Source organism: Vulpes lagopus, chromosome 24 (genome assembly GCF_018345385.1).
Source record: "Vulpes lagopus strain Blue_001 chromosome 24, ASM1834538v1, whole genome shotgun sequence".
Taxonomy (NCBI): domain Eukaryota; kingdom Metazoa; phylum Chordata; class Mammalia; order Carnivora; family Canidae; genus Vulpes; species Vulpes lagopus.
In genome coordinates this window covers 50,919,799-50,942,999 of record NC_054847.1, presented here as the reverse complement: position 1 = coordinate 50,942,999, position 23,201 = coordinate 50,919,799, and the positions used below count along the sequence as shown (strand labels likewise).

General features: G+C 35.6%; 1 protein-coding gene across 2 annotated transcripts in view; it reads left to right on the top strand.

The window, feature by feature from the left end:
* The window catches only part of RTTN (rotatin), a 142,786-nt gene that overhangs the window by 17,750 nt on the left and 101,835 nt on the right, over positions 1 to 23,201 (top strand). For both annotated transcript variants that reach the window (XM_041739584.1, XM_041739583.1), the window contains exons 11-17: positions 8,265 to 8,435; positions 14,357 to 14,569; positions 16,271 to 16,383; positions 18,738 to 18,864; positions 21,166 to 21,291; positions 21,810 to 21,926; positions 22,699 to 22,838. In XM_041739584.1, coding sequence (XP_041595518.1) covers positions 8,265 to 8,435; positions 14,357 to 14,569; positions 16,271 to 16,383; positions 18,738 to 18,864; positions 21,166 to 21,291; positions 21,810 to 21,926; positions 22,699 to 22,838 — 1,007 coding nt within the window. The remainder of the gene's footprint in view (positions 1 to 8,264; positions 8,436 to 14,356; positions 14,570 to 16,270; positions 16,384 to 18,737; positions 18,865 to 21,165; positions 21,292 to 21,809; positions 21,927 to 22,698; positions 22,839 to 23,201) is intronic.

Sequence of the window (23,201 nt, the reverse complement as noted above, 5' to 3'; positions counted from 1 at the left end):
ATGAGACACAGAGACAGAGACATAGGCATAAGGAGAAGCAGGCTCCATTCAGGGAGCCTGATGTGGGACTCGATCCCAACACTTGGAATCACACCCTGGGCCAAAGACAGATGCTCAGCTGCCGAGCCACTCAGGTGTCCCAGGAAATACGTATTTTTAAAAAATGAGTCCAAATTGCTATTTTTCTGATTTTAAATTTGTTTCTTTATTCATACTTACACTGTTGCTCATAGAAAGTCTTAGTTTTTAGCAATATCAACATAATTGCTTATTAACTTTAACCTTCAGCACATACTAAGCTAATTTCAGAATAGTAGTGTTCGTATCACTGTGGTCAATAACTGATAAAATCTAAAATTTCTTTGCAATTCTTTTTGACTTAGACTAAGTCTCACTATGAATATACGGTCAAGAGGTGCCTATGTGGTTCAGTTGGTTGAGCATGTGACTCTTGATCTCTGCTCAGGTAATGATCCTCAGGTTCTGACATCAAGCCCCACATCAGGCTCTGTGCTGAGTGCAGAGGCTACTTGAGATTCTCTCCCTCTGCCCCTCATCCCACATGAGCTCTCTCTTTCTCTCTCTAAGTAAATACATAAAATCTTTTTAAAAATACAGGAAAAAAAACTGTGCCTCAGAGTCACTTGAAAGAACTCTTTTTTCTGTTACAATTTATTATACAGTTAGATTTGTTTTAATTTGTTTTTACTTTTGGGAATTGTTTTCTCCTCATAAACATGTAACTCAGAGATGTTCCCTTGTCATCCTGTTCTCTGGTTTGTATTTTATATTTTTATTTTAGTTTCTGCAAATATAACCAAGTAAGCATGTAGATTCTCATTGCTCTTCTCACGTCTCACATAAAAGGTCGTATGTTATATATGATTTTATACCTTGTTTTTTTTTTAACTTAAAAATATATCCTGTTTGCACAGGATAATAGGTATGGAGATTTTCCCATGTCCATATGTGGAGGTGTTCATCATTCTGTTGGATAGGGTGCAAGTGTTTCAGTGTCTGCTTATTCACCCAGTTTCCTATTATTAGACACAGTTGCTAATATAAATTATGTAATATGAATAATGCACATATATCATTTCATACATGTACAAATGTGTTTCTAGGGTAGATTTCTTTAGGATTGCTATATCAAAAAGGTCAGAGGGAGGGTGGATGTGGGGATGGGCAAAATGGATGAAGGGGAATGAGAGGTACAGGCTTCTAGTTATGGAATATCTAAGTGCTGGGAATGAAAGGTACAGCAGTACAGCATAGGGAGTATAATCAATGATATTATAGTAGCATTGCATGGTGACAGGTGGTAGCTACACTTATAAGCACAACATAAAGTACAGAGTTGTGGAATCACTGTATTGTATGGCTGAAAGTAAATGTAACCTTGTGTGTCAACTATACTTGAAGAAGAAGTAAATGTATTTTAAATCCTAGATATTGTCCCATTCTTCTATATGGCTGTACCATTTCACTCACTCACCAGCAGTTTATTAGAATGTGTTTTCTCCTACACACTCAGCAGTAGGGTTTATAGTCCAACTTCAGATTTTTGCCATTTGGATAAATAAGTGAGGATTTAGGTGCTATTTGTTCTTCTCTGAGTAAAGTTGAGGATCTTTTTGTAACATTAAAAGTCATTTTCATTTCTTTTTCTATAAGCAGTCCAGGCATTTATCCATTTATCTCTTGGGTCATTGGTCTTGTGTTCTGATTTCTATGAGCTTTTATATATTAAGGACCTTGACTTCCCAAGACATGTTGTAATTTTTATTTCCTCAGATTTTTCTTTTTCTTTCTTCTTTTCTTTTCTTTCTTTTCTTTTCTTCTTTCTTTCTTTCTTTCTTTCTTTCTTTCTTTCTTTCTTCTTTCTTCTTTCTTTCTTTCTTTCTTTCTTTTTTCTTTCTTTCTTTCTTTCTTTCTTTCTTTCTTTCTTTCTTTCTTCTTTCTTTCTTTCTTCTTTTCTTTCTTTCCTAATGATGCTTTTGACTCTGCAAAATCTTTTATTCATTTGTTTATTTTTTAAAAAAGATTTGAGAGAGACAGTGCAAGAGCAAAGGTGGGAGGGGTGGAGGAAATGAAAGAGAACCTCCAACAGACTCCCTGCTGAGTGGGATGTCATCCCATGACTGTGAGGTCACGATCTGAGCCAAAATCAAGAGTAGCCACTTAACCCACTGAGTCACCCAGATGCTCCTTTATTTGTTCATTTTTTTATATAGCTGGCTTAGTCAGTTTTTTAAAAAAGATTGGTTCTGGATTTTGAATTATAGATTTGCTTCACATCTTGGGAAAAACATGCTCAATCTATTTCTTGAAGTCTACATGTTCGTCTTTTAAGAGTATTTTTCTCATATAGATTTTGCACATTTCTCATTGTTTAGTCATATCTGTGTGAACATATATTTATGTGGGTTTTTAACAGCTTTATTGAGGTATAATTGACATATAATAAGCTGCACATGTTTTAAAAAGTCTTTTGATACATTTTGACATGGATACACATGATATAGATTAGTTTGCATTTTCTAGAATTTTGTATCTATGAACTCATGCTTTTTTGCCTGCTATCTTTGAGTGAGATTATTCTGAGATGTTGTGTGTATCCGAAATTCATTTTATTACTAGATGCTGTGTTCTTTGCTATTTGAATTTCAGTAGGGAAGATAATTTTTGAGAGTTACGGCTTTATTTTTTTGAAAGAAGTGTTTTGGTAAGTAATATTTCATATGAGTGACTAACGTGTATAGGAACCTCAGGAGTGTTAGATACTATTTCCTTAAATATGTATGTCTCCATGTATTTCGAAACCATATTCTTTTTTACATTTCAGTATATCATAAATTGTCATTTTATGTCTTCTGTTTTAAAATTATCATCCTATTTCTTTGAAGAACTGATAATCTGTCTTTTCTATTAATGTAAGCTGGTAACTTAAGTCTTTCTTTTTTTATTTATGCTTTCCTGTCAGAGAAGCAAAAGCAAAATTTATTAGTCACAAAAATATATTTTGATTCCCATTGTTGCCATTTTTTTTTCTCTTTTTGTTATGTTGTCCTAGGTCTACCTTTGTTTTATTTATTTTATTTTATTTTATTATTTTATATTTTATTTTTTACCTTTGTTTTATTAAACTTTGTTATAGACTGCCTGGTTCTTGTGAATAGACGTTAGAACCTAAAAAACAAAATACTGATGTGTACTTTTTTTTTTTTTAAGATTTTATTTATTTATTCACAAGAGACACAGGGAGACAGAGAGGCAGAGACACAGCAGGCTCCACGCAGGGAGTCCAACGGGTCTCCAGGATCAGGCCCTGGGCTAAAGGCGGAGCTAAACTGTTGGGCCACCCAGGCTGCCCCTGATGTCTACTTAATACCAATACATGTGTGTGGGAAAACCCAAACCTTAAAACACACACACACACACACACACACACACAGCTCTTGAAAATAGAAACACGTATTTTATAATAGGTATGATATATTATTTCAAGTCTTTGATTTTTTTATCCATAAATTAGGGATAATAGTTCTTAATCTTAGTTTTTCTTTAGTCCTTAAGGTTATCATACTATTTGGTAGTACTTCTAGAAGATTTTCACATATTGAAGGTTTTCAACAAGTGATTTTTTTTCTTAGAAGTGTGAAGAATGTTTTATCGGTTGCTTCTTAAATTAACTTAAATTTTCTTGGCCAGAACATTTATCTGTAAAAGTTAGTCATTCACTTTTAACTTTTGGCTGCTGATCTTTTATGATTCAATGAATTATTTTTACTTTAAAGGTTAAATCTGTTATAGAAGTGCCAATTGATATGATAGAAATGTTAAATAAAACTGTACTGCTTAAAATTATATTTGATTTACTTGTTTAAAAGAATGAATGCCTACTAAGGAAAAAAATCATTCCTTTGGGTATATATTAATAGAAGCAAACAATAGAATTTCTTAATGTTCCTACTTTTATCAAGTTTAAAAAGGAAGATATAAGCAGTATTTTTGTTGAGTCATTAAAGGAACAAAATAATAAATATGTTGCTACCAATTCAGAAAGCAGAAACCTGAGGATATGTAATCAGATCTCTAGACTTTTCCCGATGGTGTTTAAAATAGTCCTGTCTGGAACTCCATACCTTAGTTGTGTAAGCATAGTCGAAAGTATTCTCCACCCCCGTTCATTGAATGTTTTTATTTCCCTTGAAGTAAATAAGAGAAAAACATTTTTACTGAATGGTTATATTTTGTTAAGATAAATTTGTTAAGCACTTACAAAAGTTAGGTTGACCTAAAGTATTCCATCCCTTCTTTGCTTCCCTTTGAAATCAAGTCTGTTTTATCTTCATTCACATCACATGGTAAGTAGTAGGTTCAAGGAATGAGGATCTTCACCTCATGCCTGATAACCCCAAGCATGTGGGGGAGGGGAGGGACTGTCTTTCTTCATGTTTTACTTTCTCCTCTCTGTGGCTCCTGTCATTGCACTGTCGTGAAAAACAGTCCTTTCTCCTTCTCCATGACTCCTTGCTTCCACATTCCCATCAGACCTGCTGGCAGTGAGTAACTTAGCTTTTCAGGTATGTCAAAGAATTGCTAGTTGAAGTTCAAGCAGGGCTGAGAGCCTTGTGAACGCTTCTGGAGAGAAAGGCTTTGTACCCAGTAAGGGTAAGTGAAGCCGACTGTGAATTTATAATTGGGTGAGTGGAATCTCTAATTAGCATATGCCTGCCCTGCTGCTGCCATCAGTCCAGAGACGGTTATTTCAGCTCACCAAACATTTTTTGATTGCCCATTATATGCTAGGCCCTGGGGGTGCAAGATAAGTAAGAGGCCATTCTTTTGACTCTTGTGGAAGATAGGTACTTTTGCTGTGTAAAACAGAGGTAAGCAGAGAGGAATGATAGTTTAAAAAGATAGTTTAAGGGTAGCACTTACTCCGTTGTAGTTCCTGTTTAAGCACTGTGTGTTTTTGAAGTCACATAATCATCACGATTCTCCCATAAGGCAGATTAACACATGTTATAGATGAGGAAATGGAGGCTCAGTTTCTTTTTCAGGGTCACTTAAGAATCACTTAAGAAGGTTTTCAATCATGTTTTATTTGCAAGGATGCCTTGACAACATTCTCAACTTAGAATCTTGGGGGTGGGGGGAGGCTTTTTGGAAATCATGACTGAAATGAATATTAAATTATCAGTATGATTTGGCCAAGCAGTAAAGGAAGGGTTTTTATCTGGCAGAGGGAGGGGAAGGACAGGGAGGAGTGCATAATGCTGACTGGTGTGTGAAGGGGATGCTGGTGGGGGCATGCAAGCCATACATGGTGGAAGATGTGGGAGAGACAATAGTGGGTCGTGTAGTTTAGCCTCCATTATGAAGGCAAGGTGGGCTTGCTCTTCCACAGAATGCATGGCGAGGTTTGCACAGGCCGTAGTGGAAGGGAGGGAGTGGAGCGTGAGGCTGGAAGCATGGAAGGTGGAGAGCCTGATCCATTTGCGGTTTTCAGATGCTTCACAGTATCTACTGCCTATCCTGTCATGTGCACATAGTGGAGAAATTGTGTTTGCCCTATGAATTCTGTTTTATTGAGAATATTTGGAATATTCCCTGTAAATTCTGTTTTATTGAGAATATTTGGAATATTTTGCAATTCTGTGCCTTCTTTTGTAAAAGCTATGAATATCCTCTAAAAGGTAGCCTCCCTTACCCTCTCTAGCAATGACTCCACAGCCTTTTGAACATTTCTAGCTCAGTGAATTAAAACTGTGAACCATTTTATATAAAAGTATTTTCATGGAGAAATGTTGCATGTCAACATAGTATAAGACTGTCACTGTGTTTCTGGTTTGTTTTCTTTAGACTGGTAGTTATTAATATAATGGCTTCTGGTTTAAATTTAATTAATTTTTAGTTTTACTTTCTTGGGATTCTACTCTCAAGAAAATAAGTATATTTCATAGTTTTCTTTTTGGTTAACTACATGTTTAGTTTTTGTCAGTGATTCTTGGACACTTGAGAAGTTGTGTTCTTTGAAATGTTCAGAGTTTATATCTACTTATTTATGAATTATGTTAAAAATGACTAGGTTAAAACTTGCAAAACTATCTTTATTTCAATAACAGGTTTTGCCTGATATTGTATGTTATTTAGACCACACAGACTCAATTTATATTGGGTCTGTACTCTTAATTCTGCATTTTATCAAGAGAAAATTACCCCTTTATCCAGGTTGAATTATTCATTTTTCCTATTTAATATATTTTTTGATTCATATTTCATTAGACGTTTAATTTTTAACCTTTTATGCCCAAAGATAAAGGTATCTTTATATGTGTAAATTATTAATTTTGTTTTTTTAACATGAAATCATACTTGACTTACAGGCAAATTTAAGCTTTTTGTGGTGCACGTGTGCTTGGTCTTCTCTCAAAATGTTTTGCTACCTTTTTTGTTTCCTATTTTTTTACTGTATAGAATATTTTGTCTTTTTACATCTTCAGTGATTAGGAAATATCATAGTTTCAATTTTGTGTTTGTTTAAAAACTTGACTTTATCAAGTGATCCATGTAAAATAATAAGAGTTTACTCATGTATGCAATTTGTGTATGTGTGGTAAAACATATATTAACATAAAATTTACCATTTTAGCCCTTTTTGAGTATATAATTCAGTAGTATTAAATGCATTCATACTGTACAATCACACTGTTTATCTCCACAACTTTTCCATCATCTCAAACAGGAACTCTGCGTCCACTAAATAGTAACTCTCCTTCCCCTTTGGGCATGGCCCCTGGCAACTGCTATCCTACGTTTTTATGAATTTGGTTGTTGTAGGTACCTCATAGTGCAATGAATTGAACAATAGCAGTGTTTCTGTATGTGGCTTATTTTATGCAATATAATGTTTTTAAGACTCATCCATGTTGTGTCATATGTCAGAATTTTGTTCCTTTTTAAGGTTGAATAATATTTCACATTATGTAGGTATAGCATACCACATTTTATCTATCTGTTCATCTGTTGATAGGCACATTTCTACCTTTTCACTGTTGTGAATAGTGTTTCTGTGAACAGTATGTACAAGTATGTGTTTGAGTTCCTGTTTTTTCAATTCTCGTAGGTATATTACCCAAAAGTGAAATTGCTGGAGCATATAGTAATTTTACGTTTAATTTTTTGAGGAACTGACATACTGTTTCCATTGTGACCTCATCATTTTACTCACCAGCAATGCACAAAGGTTCCATTCCAGTTTCTCTACATCTTTGCCAGCACTTGTTATTTTCCATTATTTTTGACAATAGCCATCCTAATAGATATGAAGTAATATCTCATTGTGGTGTTGATCCTTTATATATATATTTTAAGGCCTCATACCTTTTAGTTTTGATTCTAGTATATTCATCTTTGAATAAAAACATTCTTGGCATACATTTTTATCCTTAGTCTACAGGTTATTTCCTATTTTTATTTTCATATATTCTCAGTGGAAAGGTGAGAGTAAGATCTCCAGTGCTCCTTTGTTCTTCTGTCTTACTGTCTATGTCTACTATGATGCTGTCCTTTTATCAGCTAGTTTACAGGGGCATGTCAGTGTAATGTAAGATGTATTTTGGTCTATATTGTTATGATTTGCACGTTAGCCGACTATGTTGTAGCTTTTTCTTTGTATTTTATGTATGCCTTTCAATTTAAAGGATATAACTTCTATTTAAGTAGTAAATTATCTAGAAATTAGGATGGCAGGACATTTGCCTTGAAACAACCTTATTACATGGAGGATTCATACAATTTGATATTTAACTGTTTTTTTAGTTATCTGACTTTTTCTGTTTCATTTCTTTAGAAATTTTAGGATCAGTTTGAGGGCAAGGATGTCTCTTGTACTAATAATGCATTTCCCCCCATTATACCTGCCACTGTGTTAAGCATTCAGCAAGCCCAATAAATTGCATGCAGATTTTTAAGTTAGAACAATTAAACACTAGAAACTAGGAGGAATGTATGGTTTATTAAGCTTTTGTATTTTGTTTATTTTTATTCATTATTAAAAATATTTGGAAAAACTTTAAGTGAGCTGATTATTCCTTTTTGCCTTTTTAAATCATCTCAGCATGTATAGGTTATTCTTGGAGGAATACATTTTTATTTTTATTATTTAGTCATAATATTTTAAATTATTATTTGTGAAAGTTTCCATATTGGTTCCCTAAAATTGTTTTTTTTTCTGTTTCGTGCTTAAATGTCTGCAGAAAGAAAAACTGCTTATGGTGTTGAGGTCCCTGGGAGATACCATATGCTACCATAAAAGTGGAGTGAGCCAGGACCAGCCAGAGTTAGTGCTGGTGCACCACCGAATGGCCTTTGTCAGCGTTTCACTGTTTGCAGTCCGAGTCCTGCAGATGCTTCTCCCTGTTGAAAAGGTAAGACAGGCACTATTGCTTACAGTTTATGGGATTTATAAGTAAGTGCTCTGTCGTACATTTCTTCTAATCATTTCATGGTGTACAAAGATTATATTGGAAATGTAGTAATTAAGAATAACATTTCTCGGGATCCCTGGGTGGCGCAGTGGTTTGGCGCCTGCCTTTGGCCCAGGGCGCGATCCTGGAGACCCGGGATCGAATCCCACGTCGGGCTCCCAGTGCATGGAGCCTGCTTCTCCCTCTGCCTGTGTCTCTGCCTCTCTCTCTCTCTCTCTCTGTGTGACTATCATAAATAAATAAAAATTAAAAAAAAAAAAAGAATAACATTTCTGAATAGTTTTACAAATCATTTGATAGAAAAAAACATTAATTCTAAAAAAATTTTTTTAGGTAATTTCTTAAAATTGTCGTGTAACATGGTTTAGAAAAGTACACAGTTCAAGTACATTTTTACAAAGTGAATATACCTGTGTTTAAAAAGTAACCACCATGCCAGGACATGAAATAGAATATTACCAGCATTTCAAAGATTGCTTCCCCATCCATTACCTTTTTCTTCCAAGCTAAACTCTTCCTTTCTGACAAGTTTTTTTTTTTTTTTTTTGAGATTCATCACTGTTATTGCTTGTTGTAGTTAAGTTTTTATTGCAAATTACAATTCCATTATATAACTGTATGTTAAAGATGATTTTAGTAGGTGTAGATATTTCTTTTAAATCGTCTTATGACTGTAGATGTCTCATCTCATAAATAGAGGTTATATTGCTGAATTTGAATGTTAGTGATAAAAACATCTCATTCATGCACAAGTGTCTTGTAGTATACTTATTGTAAAAAGAAAGGTGTGGCATGTTTTAATGCAGGTATAGGAGAAATTACTGCAACTAAAGAACTATTTCCTATGCCTTTTGTCCTTTGTCCTTTTGTTTTCTAGAATTTTGCAGAGCATATAGCCTAACCTCCCATTTTTTTTTTAAAGATTTTATTTATTTATTCATGAGAGACACACAGAGAGGTAGAGACATAGGCAGAGGGAGAAGCAGGCTCCATGCAGGGAGGCCGATGTGGGACTCGATCCCAGGACTCCATGATCACTCCCTGAACCGAAGACAGACGCTCAACTGCTGAGTCACCAGGTGTCCCTAACCTCCATTTTTTCATAACATTTTTATATGTACTATATTAGCCATTAGCACCTGGGAAAACAAGAACAAAATGTTAAATTTTTTTAAAAAAGCTTATTTATTTTAGAGAGGGGGGGGCTGGGGAGGGGCAGAAGCAGAGGGAGAGAGAACCTCAAGCAGACTCCAAGCTGAATGCAGAGCCTGATGTAGGGCTCCATCCCAGGACCCTGAGATCATGACCAGAACCCCAGTCAAGAGTTGGATGCTTAACTGACTGAGCCACCCAGGCACCCCCAAAACATTAAATTTTAAACTTAGTGTTTTGCTTTAGGGAAAAGAGTATCACTTCTGTTAATTTTAATTTTTAACTTCCATTCATTAATTCCTTTGAAGAAGTGACTAATCTGAAGAAATTTTCTGTTTTGAGGAAATTTTCCAATGTAAAATTAGTATTACATTGGAAGTCTTGGACATTGGAGAATTCCAGTCATATAAGACTAATTGCATTTAAAATATGGATGCCTCACTATATATTAATATATAACTGAAAAATTAAGAGTGCTTCATTAACTTGTTATTATTACAAATGATCAGTCTATACATTGTATTACTGACAGAAGACTTTTCAACTATATAGTTTTATTTATTTCCTTTTGATTATAGATTTTTTTTTCATCTATGTGCTTTTGGGGGAAGTAATCAATTAAAATAGAAATCAGCAATTTGTTTTATTTTGAGTTACTTCAGTGTTAGACTAAAATAAAGCTTCCATGCCTTTTTACTTTCTGAAGTTAGTTCTTTTTTATTTAATTGTCTTCGTTTTTGAAGGCAAATCAGTATTTGTGAATACCTGGTAGCTTTCCTAAAAGTATAACTTGGCACTCCATTAGAACAGTAAATAAGGCTGTGGAGGAGATAGTAATTAAGATATTGGTTATAGATATTGGTTAATTGGTTAATTGCTTTAAGAACTTTAGAATGAGATATAAACAGAAATCCTCTGCCATTGCTGTTAAATTTCTTCTTTCAGTTTATATGATTACAAGATTATGCTGCCCTCTGCCTGTTGCTGGCCCACTAAAAATTGAAGTGCAGTTTGTTCTAAAACTTCCAACCTGGAAAGTGGTTTTTAAATATTTGGGTTGCCACATACCAAATGCATAATTTGGAAGTCGGAAAATGATAACGTGAATCTCTGTAGAGACTTCCTGGATTTGAAAGTTTTGACAAAATGACCTTGCAGGCCTATTTGAAATCAATAATTATTTGTTTGAAAGGATTTTGGGAGATTGTACAGGTTTAAATGATGTATTAGCAATCTTATGAAAAATAATCTGGTTGGATAAATCAAATTGGTATAAAATAAGAGCTACAAATACCTGCCCTGTGCTGGAAGCAGGATCCAGAGCATCCTAGGAACCTCTGTGACTGTTTCTTAGCTAGCTGACTGAAGGTAAGGAAGAATTTATACCACAAGGCTTTGACTTTTTCTGTGAGATATATAGTCCAATAATTTGCTAAATCCGATAGAGTCAGAGCAGCACTTCTTAAAGTGTAATGTGCAAATGGATCATTTAGAGATCTTGTTAATCAGATCTTGCATATTCTCCTCCTTTAGTGCTGGAGTAAGACTTGAAAGTCTGCATTCTCACTAGCCCTTTAGATAATGCTCTGCCTGCTGAGTCTGGAGGGTTTAGAGAAAGCAGTGTTATGCTCCTTTTTCCCTTAAGCACACAAAATGATGTTGTTGATTCTTTTTATCAAAGAGTGATGATAGATGTGCACTGATGTGCAGTGATTAGTTTTGACATGTGGCTAATGCTTATGGACGTAGGACAGCTACCAGTCTGTGGACTGTGGTCAGTCTGTTGGACCATGCCATGATTAAACTCAACACTGTAGCATGGTGCTTTGAGTTGCTGAGATAATGAAGTTTCAAATGTAGGTGAAGAAGAGTGAAGATGTCAGGATTCCTTAGTGGGGCTGAAAAGAAGAAAGAAAAGAAGTTAATATTTATTAAGTGAGATATGTTAGACATCTCCTTGGTGCTTAATTCTCACATCAGCTTCTCTTACTTTTTTGACTAGAGCCAGACAAAGGTCATTGTAAACTAGAGCATGATGCCTTTGGCGTTAGATCCATGGGGATGTAATATTTTAGCATAGTGCCCGACTCACAAAATCGCCTTTGCGGATTCCCCTTTCTCTTCCTAACCTTTGAAAGGAGTAGAACCTCAGGATGGACTGAGGCCCTCATGAGACATCATCCCATTTGTGGTCTTAAACATTATCAGTTTGCTGACACCTCCTGGATTTATATTCGAGACCACATGTGTCACCTGGACTACAAACTCAGATTTATTCACCGTCCTCTTTGACGTCTTCACTTGGGTGACAATTGATGTTTCCAGCAAAATGTGACTTAATCCCAGTTCTTCTCTTTTCTTCTGTTCTTTCTACGTCTTCCCTCTCTGGGTAGATAGCACCTTCACCCTTCTTTTTTTTTTTAAGATTTTATTTATTTATTCATGAGAGACAGAGAGAGGCAGAGACATAGGCAGAGGGAGAAGCAGACTCAGGAAGCCTGATGTGGAACTCGATCCTGGGACCTCAGGATCACGCCCTAGGCAAAGGCAGATGCTCAACCGCTGAGCCACCCAGGCGTCCCCACCTTCAGTCTTCTTATTGATTGTTGATCAGGAAGAAAGCTTAGAGTCTGATTCCTCTCTTTCATATACGCCTAGATCTAGTCCCTTTGCAGTATTTGTCATTTCTTCCTTGACATCTATCTGGAATCTGAACAGTTCTCGCCATTCCCACCATTGCTATCAGGGTTCAAGTCCCTTTCTTGCCTTGATTGTTCCTGTAACTTCCTCATTGATGACCCTCCTTCCATCCTTGCACTGTTTCATCTCTTCCCTACAGATTGCTCTTGATACTTGCTTGAAATTTTCCAGTGCTTCCTCCAAAGACAAGTCACCAAGCCTTACCTGATGTGGTCACTGCTGCCCCTGACCCATACCTCAGCATTAGATGTACCGGCCTCCTTGCTGCTAAATAAATCCTATCTCTGGGACTTTGTACTTGCAGTTCCCTCTTCTACGAACGCTTTTCCCCCAGATATCCATATGGCCCCTCACTCCTCCATGTCTTTACTTAGCTGTCGCCTTATCAGAGAAGCCTTCGCCTGCTACTCTAGAGCAGTAGCACTTTCCTTGTTCTACTCTGCATTTTAGTTTTGTTCCTCTCCATCTTTCCCATCCCTTGGTGTGTTTTTTGCCTGTTTCTATTTGTTTTTTTTCTTAGCACTGCTGGTGACACCTGATGTCTTATGAAATAAATTAATTTACTTTGCCTTCTCTGCTGGAATGTTCACCTCATGAGGGCAGAGGCTCAATTTTCTTCCTGCTATGTCCCCAGGATCTGGTCTGTAGTAAGGGAACACTATAGGGGCCCAATAAGTATTTACTGAGTGAGCAAGTAATAGTTGATCAGGTAATTCAATTTGCCTCTCTTTTTTCTACTAAGCTCTTCACAGGATCAAGAAATTTTTCTTGACTTCCTAATAGCTATTAATAGCTGTTTTTTTTTTTTTTTTCACATTTAGTAACCTAAAACCTATAGTTTTTTTTTTTTTAACATTTTATTTATTTATTTGAGAGAGAGAAAAAGTGCATGCGTAAGTAGAGGGAGGAAGGCAGGGGGAGAATTAAGCTCCCCTTTGAGGAGGAGCCTGACATAGGGCTGGGTCCCAGGACCCCGAGATCATGACCTGAGCTGAAGGCAGATGCTTAACAACTGAGCCACCCAGGTTCCCTGATACCTATACTTTCTGATATTTATTTGGTAACTTTATATCATTCCGAAAGATTGTTTAGCTGATTTAGTCCTTAATCTTAGATTTTCAGGCAGTTACTAGTTATCCTTAAGATAGGTTATCCATGAAATAAATGATGACCAAACATCATTTAATAAAGACATCATTTCAGCCAAAGTAGTGAGCTCTGTCAAGTGATTTTCTTCGGACATTGAATTTTTAATCTTTTTCATTTCCTTCACTAATTCATAGAATCCTATCACCAAATTAGAATCATTAAAAAAACAAAACTCAAACAGTTCTTTCAATTTTAAATCCGTTGATTTAAGGCTAAAAAATGTGTAATATTTCATTTGGGCCTGTGGTTTTATACTAATTAAGGTTCAATCTTCTCTGGGTGTTCTAGAACTATTTAAATATTGTTGAGTTCCCCTTTATCACTCTAAAATACAAGCTAAAATAATTTATGTTCAAATCAATCTATAGTTCTATTTAATGTAGTGTTACTTAATTCAGTATGTCATTAATAAGCCCTGGGTTAGGTGTTTGGCTTTGGTAGGAAAGTGCTCTTCTTGTCTTTAGGAGTTTATTGCATTATCCTGGAGATTTATGTGCACAGTACAAAATACTTAGATCAAAAAGCCTCCTGCCTTCAGTTCAGTAGCAGAGTTATAAACAAGGTAGAAGGCTCAGAGGGAGGGTAGTTCTGGCTTTTGGTTTGGGAAGAAGGAAGTATCCTGTGTCCCAGGCTTTGGGAAAGAGTTGAAATTTAGACTGGACTTAACTCTGGGCAGAAGAAAATTATATTGAACAAGACACAGGAGTGAGTGGTGTGTTAGGGCATAGAGTTTTCTTTGGAGAAGCATAGAGTTTGTGATAGAAAATGATAAAAATAAAGTTGAGCTAGCTACATTAAGATCGTAGTCTACTGTGTTTTTCTTAAAAAATTTTTAACTTTTTTTTTTTAATTCATTAAAGGCAAGCCACCTTTTACCGGAGCCTATGTCAGCAGCATTATTTCTAGTTTCTTTGGACATGCCTGTTTCTTTGGAATATCCAAATATTCATGAAGCTGTTGTGGCATATTTGGAACAGCTGAATTCTGAAAACTACAGTATTTATAAACAAACTGCAGAGGCTGTTTATTCAATTGAATGTACCTGTAACTTCCTGTCTGATGTTGGGAAGGAGGTAAACAGTTTAATTAATGTCTTCTAACAATTCCTTTGCTAAAATATTTAGAAAATGTAACCTACATTTTCAAATTAGTGGACATACAATAACTGAATTGTTGGAGATGGGATACATTATTACCGAGCGGTCATTTATCAGATTAAAGTGAGGATGTAATTTGTGTAAAGGTACATGTGACTTTAGATGGATGAATGAATGGTGTATATTCGTGAGACCAGTGGTTTTTAAAAAGGCAGTAATTGTTATCAATGTCTTAATATTTAATAATGAGTTCCTTTTTGAAGTGACTTACTGTATATGAACACAGTGACAGTTGATAAACACAACTATAAGGGCCATTTTAGTGCTTATCTATAGTCACATTTTTCCTTTAATATTTTATAGACACTTATTACATACTCACAGGAAGAGCCTGATTTTTTATTAAATAAAACTATGAACTAGATTGTTTGTAAAGTAGGATGACTTTAGATGCAGTGTTATAGCAATAATTATGTATTGTTATTTATCCTTTTAGAGATATTGTTGGGATGTTTAGTGTGTTATCAAAGAAGGGAGGTTAGTAAGTCTTAAAATAGACAGTGACTACAATACTTGTTTACTGTTTGAAAGTACCAAAGCAGGTCCTGAAGATCTTAAGAAATTATGAACTAAATTCTTACTCCTTTTCTTCTTTACAGTGGAAGCTTTCTCAGCCTCTAATTTTCGTTTATTTACCCATTATTTTTTTTTCTTTTTCTTTAGCCATATCTCAGTGCCACTGGCTTCTTGTTTCCTCTGTGATAGAAGTTCAAACTGTCTTTAAGTTGAATTATTTCTGTGGTATTCTGCATGGTCAGTTAATCATGCATGTATTAGTCGTCCTATATGTTTGTAGAAGCAGTCAGTATGTAGAAGGGGGGAGTGGATCATAAAATATGAGTCCTGCCTTTAGTCTGCAGTTAGTGGGGAGATAGGGCTACAAACAAATAGCTGAAGAATGAGGCCATTCGATTGTAATCTTAAGCCTACTTAGAGGTGAAAAATAAAGTGTCTTGCAGCATTGAGCTAAGAACTTTTCCCACATTTTCCCTCCTAGGCTGACATTTTTATTTTGCTTGTTGGAAAAGTGAATTTAAGGAAATATGAATAGTCTCAAGGTCTCAGAATGATCTAATTTGTTTTCTTTTTTTTTTTTTTTAAGATTTTATTTATTTATTCACGAGAGACACAGAGGCAGAGACATAGGCAGAGGGAGAAGCAGGCTTCCCGTGGGGAGCCCGATGCAGAACATCCCCGGATCACAACCTGAGCTGAATTGAAGGCAGCCGCTTAACTGCTGAGCCAGCGGGCATCCTTTTTTTTTTTTTTTTTTTTTTTTAAATTTAAATTTTACTTAGCTAACATACAGGGCAATGTTGGTTTCAGGAGTAGAATTCAGTGATTCATCCCTTACATACAACACCCAGTGCTCATCACCAGTGCTCTCCATAATGCCCTTCACCCATCTATTCCATTCCCCGCCCACCTGCATCAACCCTGTTTGCTATCTTTCATTAGAGTATCTTATGGTTTATTTTCTCTCTCCATCCCCTTCAAATGTTCATCTGTTTTCTTTCTTAGCAAATGATCTAATTTCTTGAAGTTGCTTATTTAGCTGTTGAGAATTTTATTGTACATGAACTTGATGTTTACTGTTTCATTCTGCTGTTTTTTTAGGGCGAGAAGAATCTCTTGGAATTAGTAGAGCTGGCAGACCAAGCTTTGAGAAGCTTTTCTTATCATCAGCATTTCCCCCTAATAAAGGAAATCATCTGCATGTGTTCAAAGATGTAATACTCTCTTTCTTGATATGATTATATTATTATAGGATGTATTGTGTATGTGTGCAATGAAATGAAGGAGCAATGAAAATAGAACTAGTTTTAAATCTCGTTTCTGTTTTTTTTTTTAGTTAAAATTATTTTTACATATGTCTAACCTCTAAACTATACATATATAGCCACATTAAGGCAGTCAGCTGTTTTATTCAAGGGTAAACTAAAAATGTCATGCCTGTAATCAAGATGAATTATCCCTGGATTTTTATACATTTGTTTGGCATCCATCCAAACTAAGTAGTCAAGCATATTTGTTTATTTATTTACCTTTAAGGTTTTATTTATTTATTTTTTAAAAAATATTTTTATTTATTAATGAGAGACACACACACACACACAGAGGGGCAGAGACACAGGCAGAGGGAGAAGCAGGTTTCATGCAGGGTGCCTGATGTGGGACTCAATCCTGGGTCTCCAGGATCACGCCCTGGGCTGAAGGTAGCCTAAACCTCTGAGCCACCCAGGCTGCCCTACCTTTAAGGCTTTAGTTAATAACTTAAATTGAGGAATTTTTTAAATGTTTCATTGCTTCCTACCTTTTTCCCATATAGATTTTTAGAATGCATCATGCATCAGTTTATTTTGAAGACATTGGGGACACCTGGGTTGCTCAGTTTGTTAAGCATCTGCCTTCGGTTTAGGACATAATCCTGGGGTACTGGGACTGAACCCCACGTCGGACTCCCTGCTCACCAGGGAAGTCTAATTCTCTCCCTCCCTCCCCCTGCTTATGCTCACTTTCTCTCAAATAAATAAATAAATAAAATCTTTTTTTTAAAGGAAATGTGTTCTTTTTTTTTTTTGAAAGATTTTATTTATTCATGAGAGAGAGAGAAAAAAGGAGAGGCAGAGACACAGGCAAAGGGAGAAGCAGTCTCCATGCAGGGAGCCTGACGTGGGACTCGATCCCGGGTCTCCAGGATCACACCTGGGGCTGAAGGTGGGGCTAAACCGCTGAGCTACCGGGACTGCTCATAAATAAAATCTTTAAAAAAATTTTAAAAATATTTTGAAGATATTGGAGCAGATTCCCATTTAGAATTTAGTATCTTCATTGCTTTTGGAGAGAGTAGATGCCATGATGGCAAATACTGATTAAATATGGGTTTTTATTGTTTATTTATTTATACCTCACATAGTTAATATCTCTGTATATGGGGGTGGGGTGGAGTGGGGGGAGAACGTTTAAGATCTGTTCTCTTAACAAGTATCAAGAATATAATACAGTATTAACTATAGTCATCCTAGAGTACATTAGATCTCCAGAATTTTTACATTCGAATAACTGAAACCTTGTGCACTTTGACCAACATCTCCGCATTCCCTGTGTTCCTCACCACCTGGCTACCACCATTCTACCCTCTGCTTCTATGAGTTTGACTTTTTTAGATTTATATTTAGATATAAATGAGATTATGCAGTATATTTGTCTTTCTGTACCTGGCTTATCTTACTTGGCTTAATGTCCTCCTTGCTTCATCTATGTTGTTATAAATGATAGGATTTTCTTCTTTTTAAAGCTGAATAGTATTCCATTGTATATTCCAAATGTATATACTATATTTTCTTTATTTGTTCATCCATTGATGGACACTTGGTTGTTTCCGTATTGTGTTAACCCTTAAACAATAGAGATTTGAATTGTGAGGATCTATTTATATTCTGTTTTTTTTTTTCAGTAAATATATATACAGTATTGTAAATGTATTTTCTTATCATTTTTAAAACTTTTTCCCCTGTAGCTTTATTGTAAGAATACAATGTATGTGTAATGCATATAATATACAAATTATATGTTAATTGTCTATGTATGTTAGTGGAAGGGCTTCTGGTCAACAATAGGCTATTAGTAGTTAACTTTTTGGGGCACCAAAAGTTATACATGGGTTTTTAACTGTGTGGAGGTCACTGCCCCTAACCCTGTGTTGTTCAAAGGTCAGCTGTATTCGCTAGTGTGAATAATACTGGGATGAACACGGGAGGGTACTTTATAACCAGAAGTGGGATTGCTGGATCATATAGTAATTCTGGTTTTTATTTTGAGGAAACACCATTCTGTTTTCCATAATGGCTGTATCTGTTTGCATTCCAAATAGGGATTTTTAAAGACTTCTTTTGTACTTTTTAAGAGCATATTTTTTTCCATTGAGACAAGTAAATGCTTGGGGTAAATATTAATAGTGGATTAGTAAGTAAGATCCCAGTTGGAGGAATTAGAGTAGGAAGAAACCCCTTCTACTATGCTCCTAAGTTTCTTTAGTAACTCACTTAACTTAGATGCCTTGGATGTTTTACCTTTTTACCAGCTGCAAATCTGCGCAGGCCAGTCCATTACTTCAAGGAGAAAGTCAGAAGGTGTTTCTGCGCATGTTATCTCACCCATTACTGCAAGTGAAAATTGAAACTTACAACTGCTGTCTGGAAATTACTAAGGTGGGTTTTTTGTTTTTTGTTTGTTTGGGGGAGAGCTAATAGTGGATTCTCTTATTTAATTAAAGTAAATTAAATTAGTTAATTTATTTAAATAGCATTTTATTTTATTTTTCAAGAAGGTTTCATACCCAGCATGGGGCTTGAACTCCTGACCCTGAGAGCAAGGATTCATGCTCTACCAACTGAACCAGCTCTACCAACTGGATTCTCTTATTAAAACTCTAAAATTAGTTGATCTTTTACATGAGCTATAAGAATTATTACCATAAAAGTAAATGACAATTATTAGTGAACTTTAAGAAATTTTTGCTGTTAATTCCCTTAAGTAGCAAGTCTAGCTATTAAATTGCCTTACTAGAAGTTTTATTAAGAATTATATTTGTGTTGTGTTATTTAATGATAGAAACACTATAAGAAAATGTTAATTTCTACCATGTATTCAAAAGTCATTTTTGGGGTGCCTGGGTGGCTCAGTTGGTTAAGCGTCTGCCTTCTGCTCAGGTCATGATCTCAGGGTCTTGGGATCGAGCCCCACTTTGGGCTCCCTGATCAACAGGGAGTCAGTCTACTTCCCCCTCCTCTCTCCCCTCCCCTCGTGCTTTCTCTCTCCCTCTCTAATAAAATCTTAAAAAAACAAAAGTCATTTCTATGCTCAGGAAAAGTTTTAGATTATTAGCCTTAAATTTTACAGTGTCAGATCTGTTTTCTTAGTAATATTTTTCTTTTGAAGAAAATATGTTTCTCTCTTTTTAAGTTATAAAATATTTCAGTGTAGAATAGTATACAAGATATTAACTTTAAATATTAAAAAGAACATTGTACATAGGACAGTACTGAAAATATGTTTCTGTGTACTCTTGTATTTAACTTTCTTGTAAATGCTAACCAGATATAACAAATGTTTACATTTTGCCAGTTTTACTTCTGACCCTCTTTTTATCCCCAGAAATAAAAATATTAGTTGTAACTGAAGCTTCTTCCTTTTTCCCACTTTCTCCATCCACCAGGACAACCACTTTTATAAAGTTGATGTTTGTCCTTTCCATCTATGTGCTTTAAATATTTTTACTATATATGTATGTCTTTTTTTATGTATGTCTTTATATATAATATATACATTGTTTTTTCTGCTTAAAAAAGTATATAATTTCATACCGTACGTATGTTTTTTCTGCCTTAGGCCTTTCATTTAATAGTTGGACTCCTACTGGTTCATTCATTAATGCTCTTTAGTTTGAAATACTTTATATTGATAGAAATTTAGGTTCAGTCTCCTTTTTGCTGAAATAAGTTCGTCAGTATTTTCATTGACAGTCCGTAACTAATAGTACATGTATCTGAAAGTGCCTTCATTTTACTTTCCTCCTGAATGATAGTTGAGCAGGATGTGGATGTAGAACTTGAAGTCTGCTGTGATTTCCCTTTAGTATTCTGCCAAAGGTGGTTTGTTGTTCTTAGGCTTCTATCATTGTTGGAAAATTCTGCTAGCAGTTAGATTATAATTTCCTTGAATTTTTTTCTCCAGTTGCTTTTAAGACAGGAAAGTCCTTGTCACTGTGTTCTGCAGTTTCACTACAGGGTCTTTGTGTACATTTTTTATTTATCTTGTTTAGTACTCTTCAGCCGAAAGAATCCTGTCTACCTTCATTTTTGGATAATTCTTATTCACTACTGTTTCTCTTATCCTTGCTGTTCCCTCTGAGTAGAGATCTGTTTAGGCCTTCTTATTTTATCCTTTGTGTCTTTTAAGTGCTCTTTCACATTTTCTGTATCCTTTTTTGATTTGTTTGGATGGAATTCCTCAGTGCAGCCATTCAGTACACTAGTTCTTTCCTCATCTATTTCTGATTTGCTTTTAAAAATGTGGTAAAATACATGTAACACAAAAGTTTCAATTTAGTCATTTTTAAGTGTACAGTTAAGTGTCATTAAGTACGTTGACACTATTGTGCAATCGTTATCATTATCTTTCTCAAACCTCAGTAAGCAAAATGCAAACACCCTAGGATAGGTTTATTAAATGTTATTTTTTAATACCTATCATTATGAATAACTTCAAGAGATTATGATTGTCTCAGAAATTTGGTTATTTAATTTATCAAAACTCCACTTGTTGGCAGAAAGAAACATAACACATATGTCATGTAAACTCAGAGGTAAGAGAAATGTTTTTCATCCTCTACCAGGTAAAAGAAAAGTTTCAGTGAAGTGGAAAGTTAAATTGGAATTGAATTGTAAACAGAAGAAAGAGGAATCCTTTGGAAAAATCAGCATCAATAATTTTTAAAAACTGTTTTACAGGAATGTTTAGGTGTCTATAACGTCACTAAACCTGTGTCTTCACTTTGTAATGGAATTCATTTTCTACTTCACCCGAAAGTTCTGTATGAAATCTCTGCATTTGGCATTCAAGAGCCCAAAAATGAGGTATGGCATGTTAAGAGTAAATGCAAAAGACAATTGTAATTATTAGATACTCAGTTAAATCAAGATACTATTCTAATATAACTAGATCGTATGATGAGAAGCTAAAAAGAAACTTGCTTTGGATTTATGGTTTCAGTTGACATGTTATTTACATAAAAAGGAATGTTAAGGAAAATGTGAGAATCAAGATAAGAGCACATATTTGTTCTCCAAGAATTCAGAGGAAGTTGTTATGTTTTTCAAGTAGGATATGAACTGTACAGTATAGAAATCAGGTTACTTCATCAAGGAAATTTTTATTTAATGAAAAATTACAGCTTAAAGGTTAGAAAAAAGGAATGATTAGGGAGGAAGACTAGCGGAGAACAGAATGTAAGATGAAGCTATGGAATATGAGCATTTGTGGAAAGAGTTGTTGGTTAGAGCACTTTTCCAGATTTTAGACAATGTTACAGATACATAGGTGACTTTAGCAGGAGCCTCACTTTGTTGAATTGTGTGATCGTGTTGTTGAACAGGTGAATGCTGCTGCCAAGGCCATTTTGCTGTATCTGCTGCAGGGACGATTGATGATGACAGCAGTGACCTGGAACAAGTTTATTGAGTCTCTCTGTCCTGTCATTCCTGTGCTGCAGGTATGCTGGGCGAGTCCCCGTTTCCCATACCATTTATCTTGAGTGAGTGTGATTGATTGAAACACATGCAGACAGCAGAGCTGTCATGTGAGAGAAATGAGGAGAAGCCAAGAAGTTTCTGTGGATAAGGGGGCAGGGAGTGGGTGGCTGTCTTGTTTCTGGCAGAAGGTTAAACCAGGAGAGCTAATTTGTCTGCACTTTATGGATCTGGGTGGGAGGTTAAGAAGTGGGGTGCAGGCATTTGGCACTGACTGTGAAAAATAGAACTCAGCCTTATATAAAGGCTTTTAGGAAAAGCTAACAGTGCTTTTTAAGCAGGTGTTATGTAACTAAGCTGCCTTGTGAATTCCATCCACGGGTGTATGTGATCAGAGTGCTACTTTGATTAACAAGTTCTGGGAAACAGGCTTTTCCAGCCGTGATTCTTGGTGATAAGGAGGAGTGAGGGGAGTTCAGGGCACTGCCCTGCTTCCCTCTCTGTCATGTGGCCATAGTTCTGAAGATCTGTGAGCACCTCATTTAGGGGAGGTACCAGAATCTTGGAAAATGGAAAAAAATTAGCAAGCATCAAGAGAGTTGGCATATTTTTCTGAAGTCCAATATTATTTTTTAAATACAACTTTATGTATGTAGGATTCTTACCTCACATAGGTTATTTTGACAAGTGACTATTCACCTGAATTGAAAGAAATTTAGGAATTCTTATTTTCAAGTTAAAAAGTTCAGCAATATGTATAAATAAAGTAATTTCTCTTTTTCTGGAATCTTTTAGGGCTATGCTGACACAGAAGATCCTTTGGGTAACTCCATTCTCCTTCTGACGAAAGGGAATCCTGAGGCGGGCGAAGGGGCTCTCCCCTGTACCACCCGACTGAAGTCCATGCTGCGGCTCCTGTTTGTCAGGAAGCCATTGTAAGTACAGCAGGATCTGTTCTTCTCCATGTTCAAGATTAATGGGAGCATTCCAAGGAAGTATAGTAATTCTGTCATTCTTAAGTAGGGTAGAACTAAAGAAGGTAAGGGAAAACGACTCTTTATTGTTAGGCAGAGAGGAAACCAGTGCGTGAAGCTGCACAGACATGAGGATGAATCTGAGGGTGCTTTCCTGAAACCTTCATTGGCAGCCAGCCTTCATGCCTTCCGGTGGTGTTCGCTGGTGCTGTGGGCAGGTTATAGAGCCATGGGTATGAATTGAGTGGGTCCTCCTCTTTAGAAATTGTTAGCCTCCTTTTCTAAACATTTATTCTGAAAATTAAATGTTCATAAAAGTGTAAT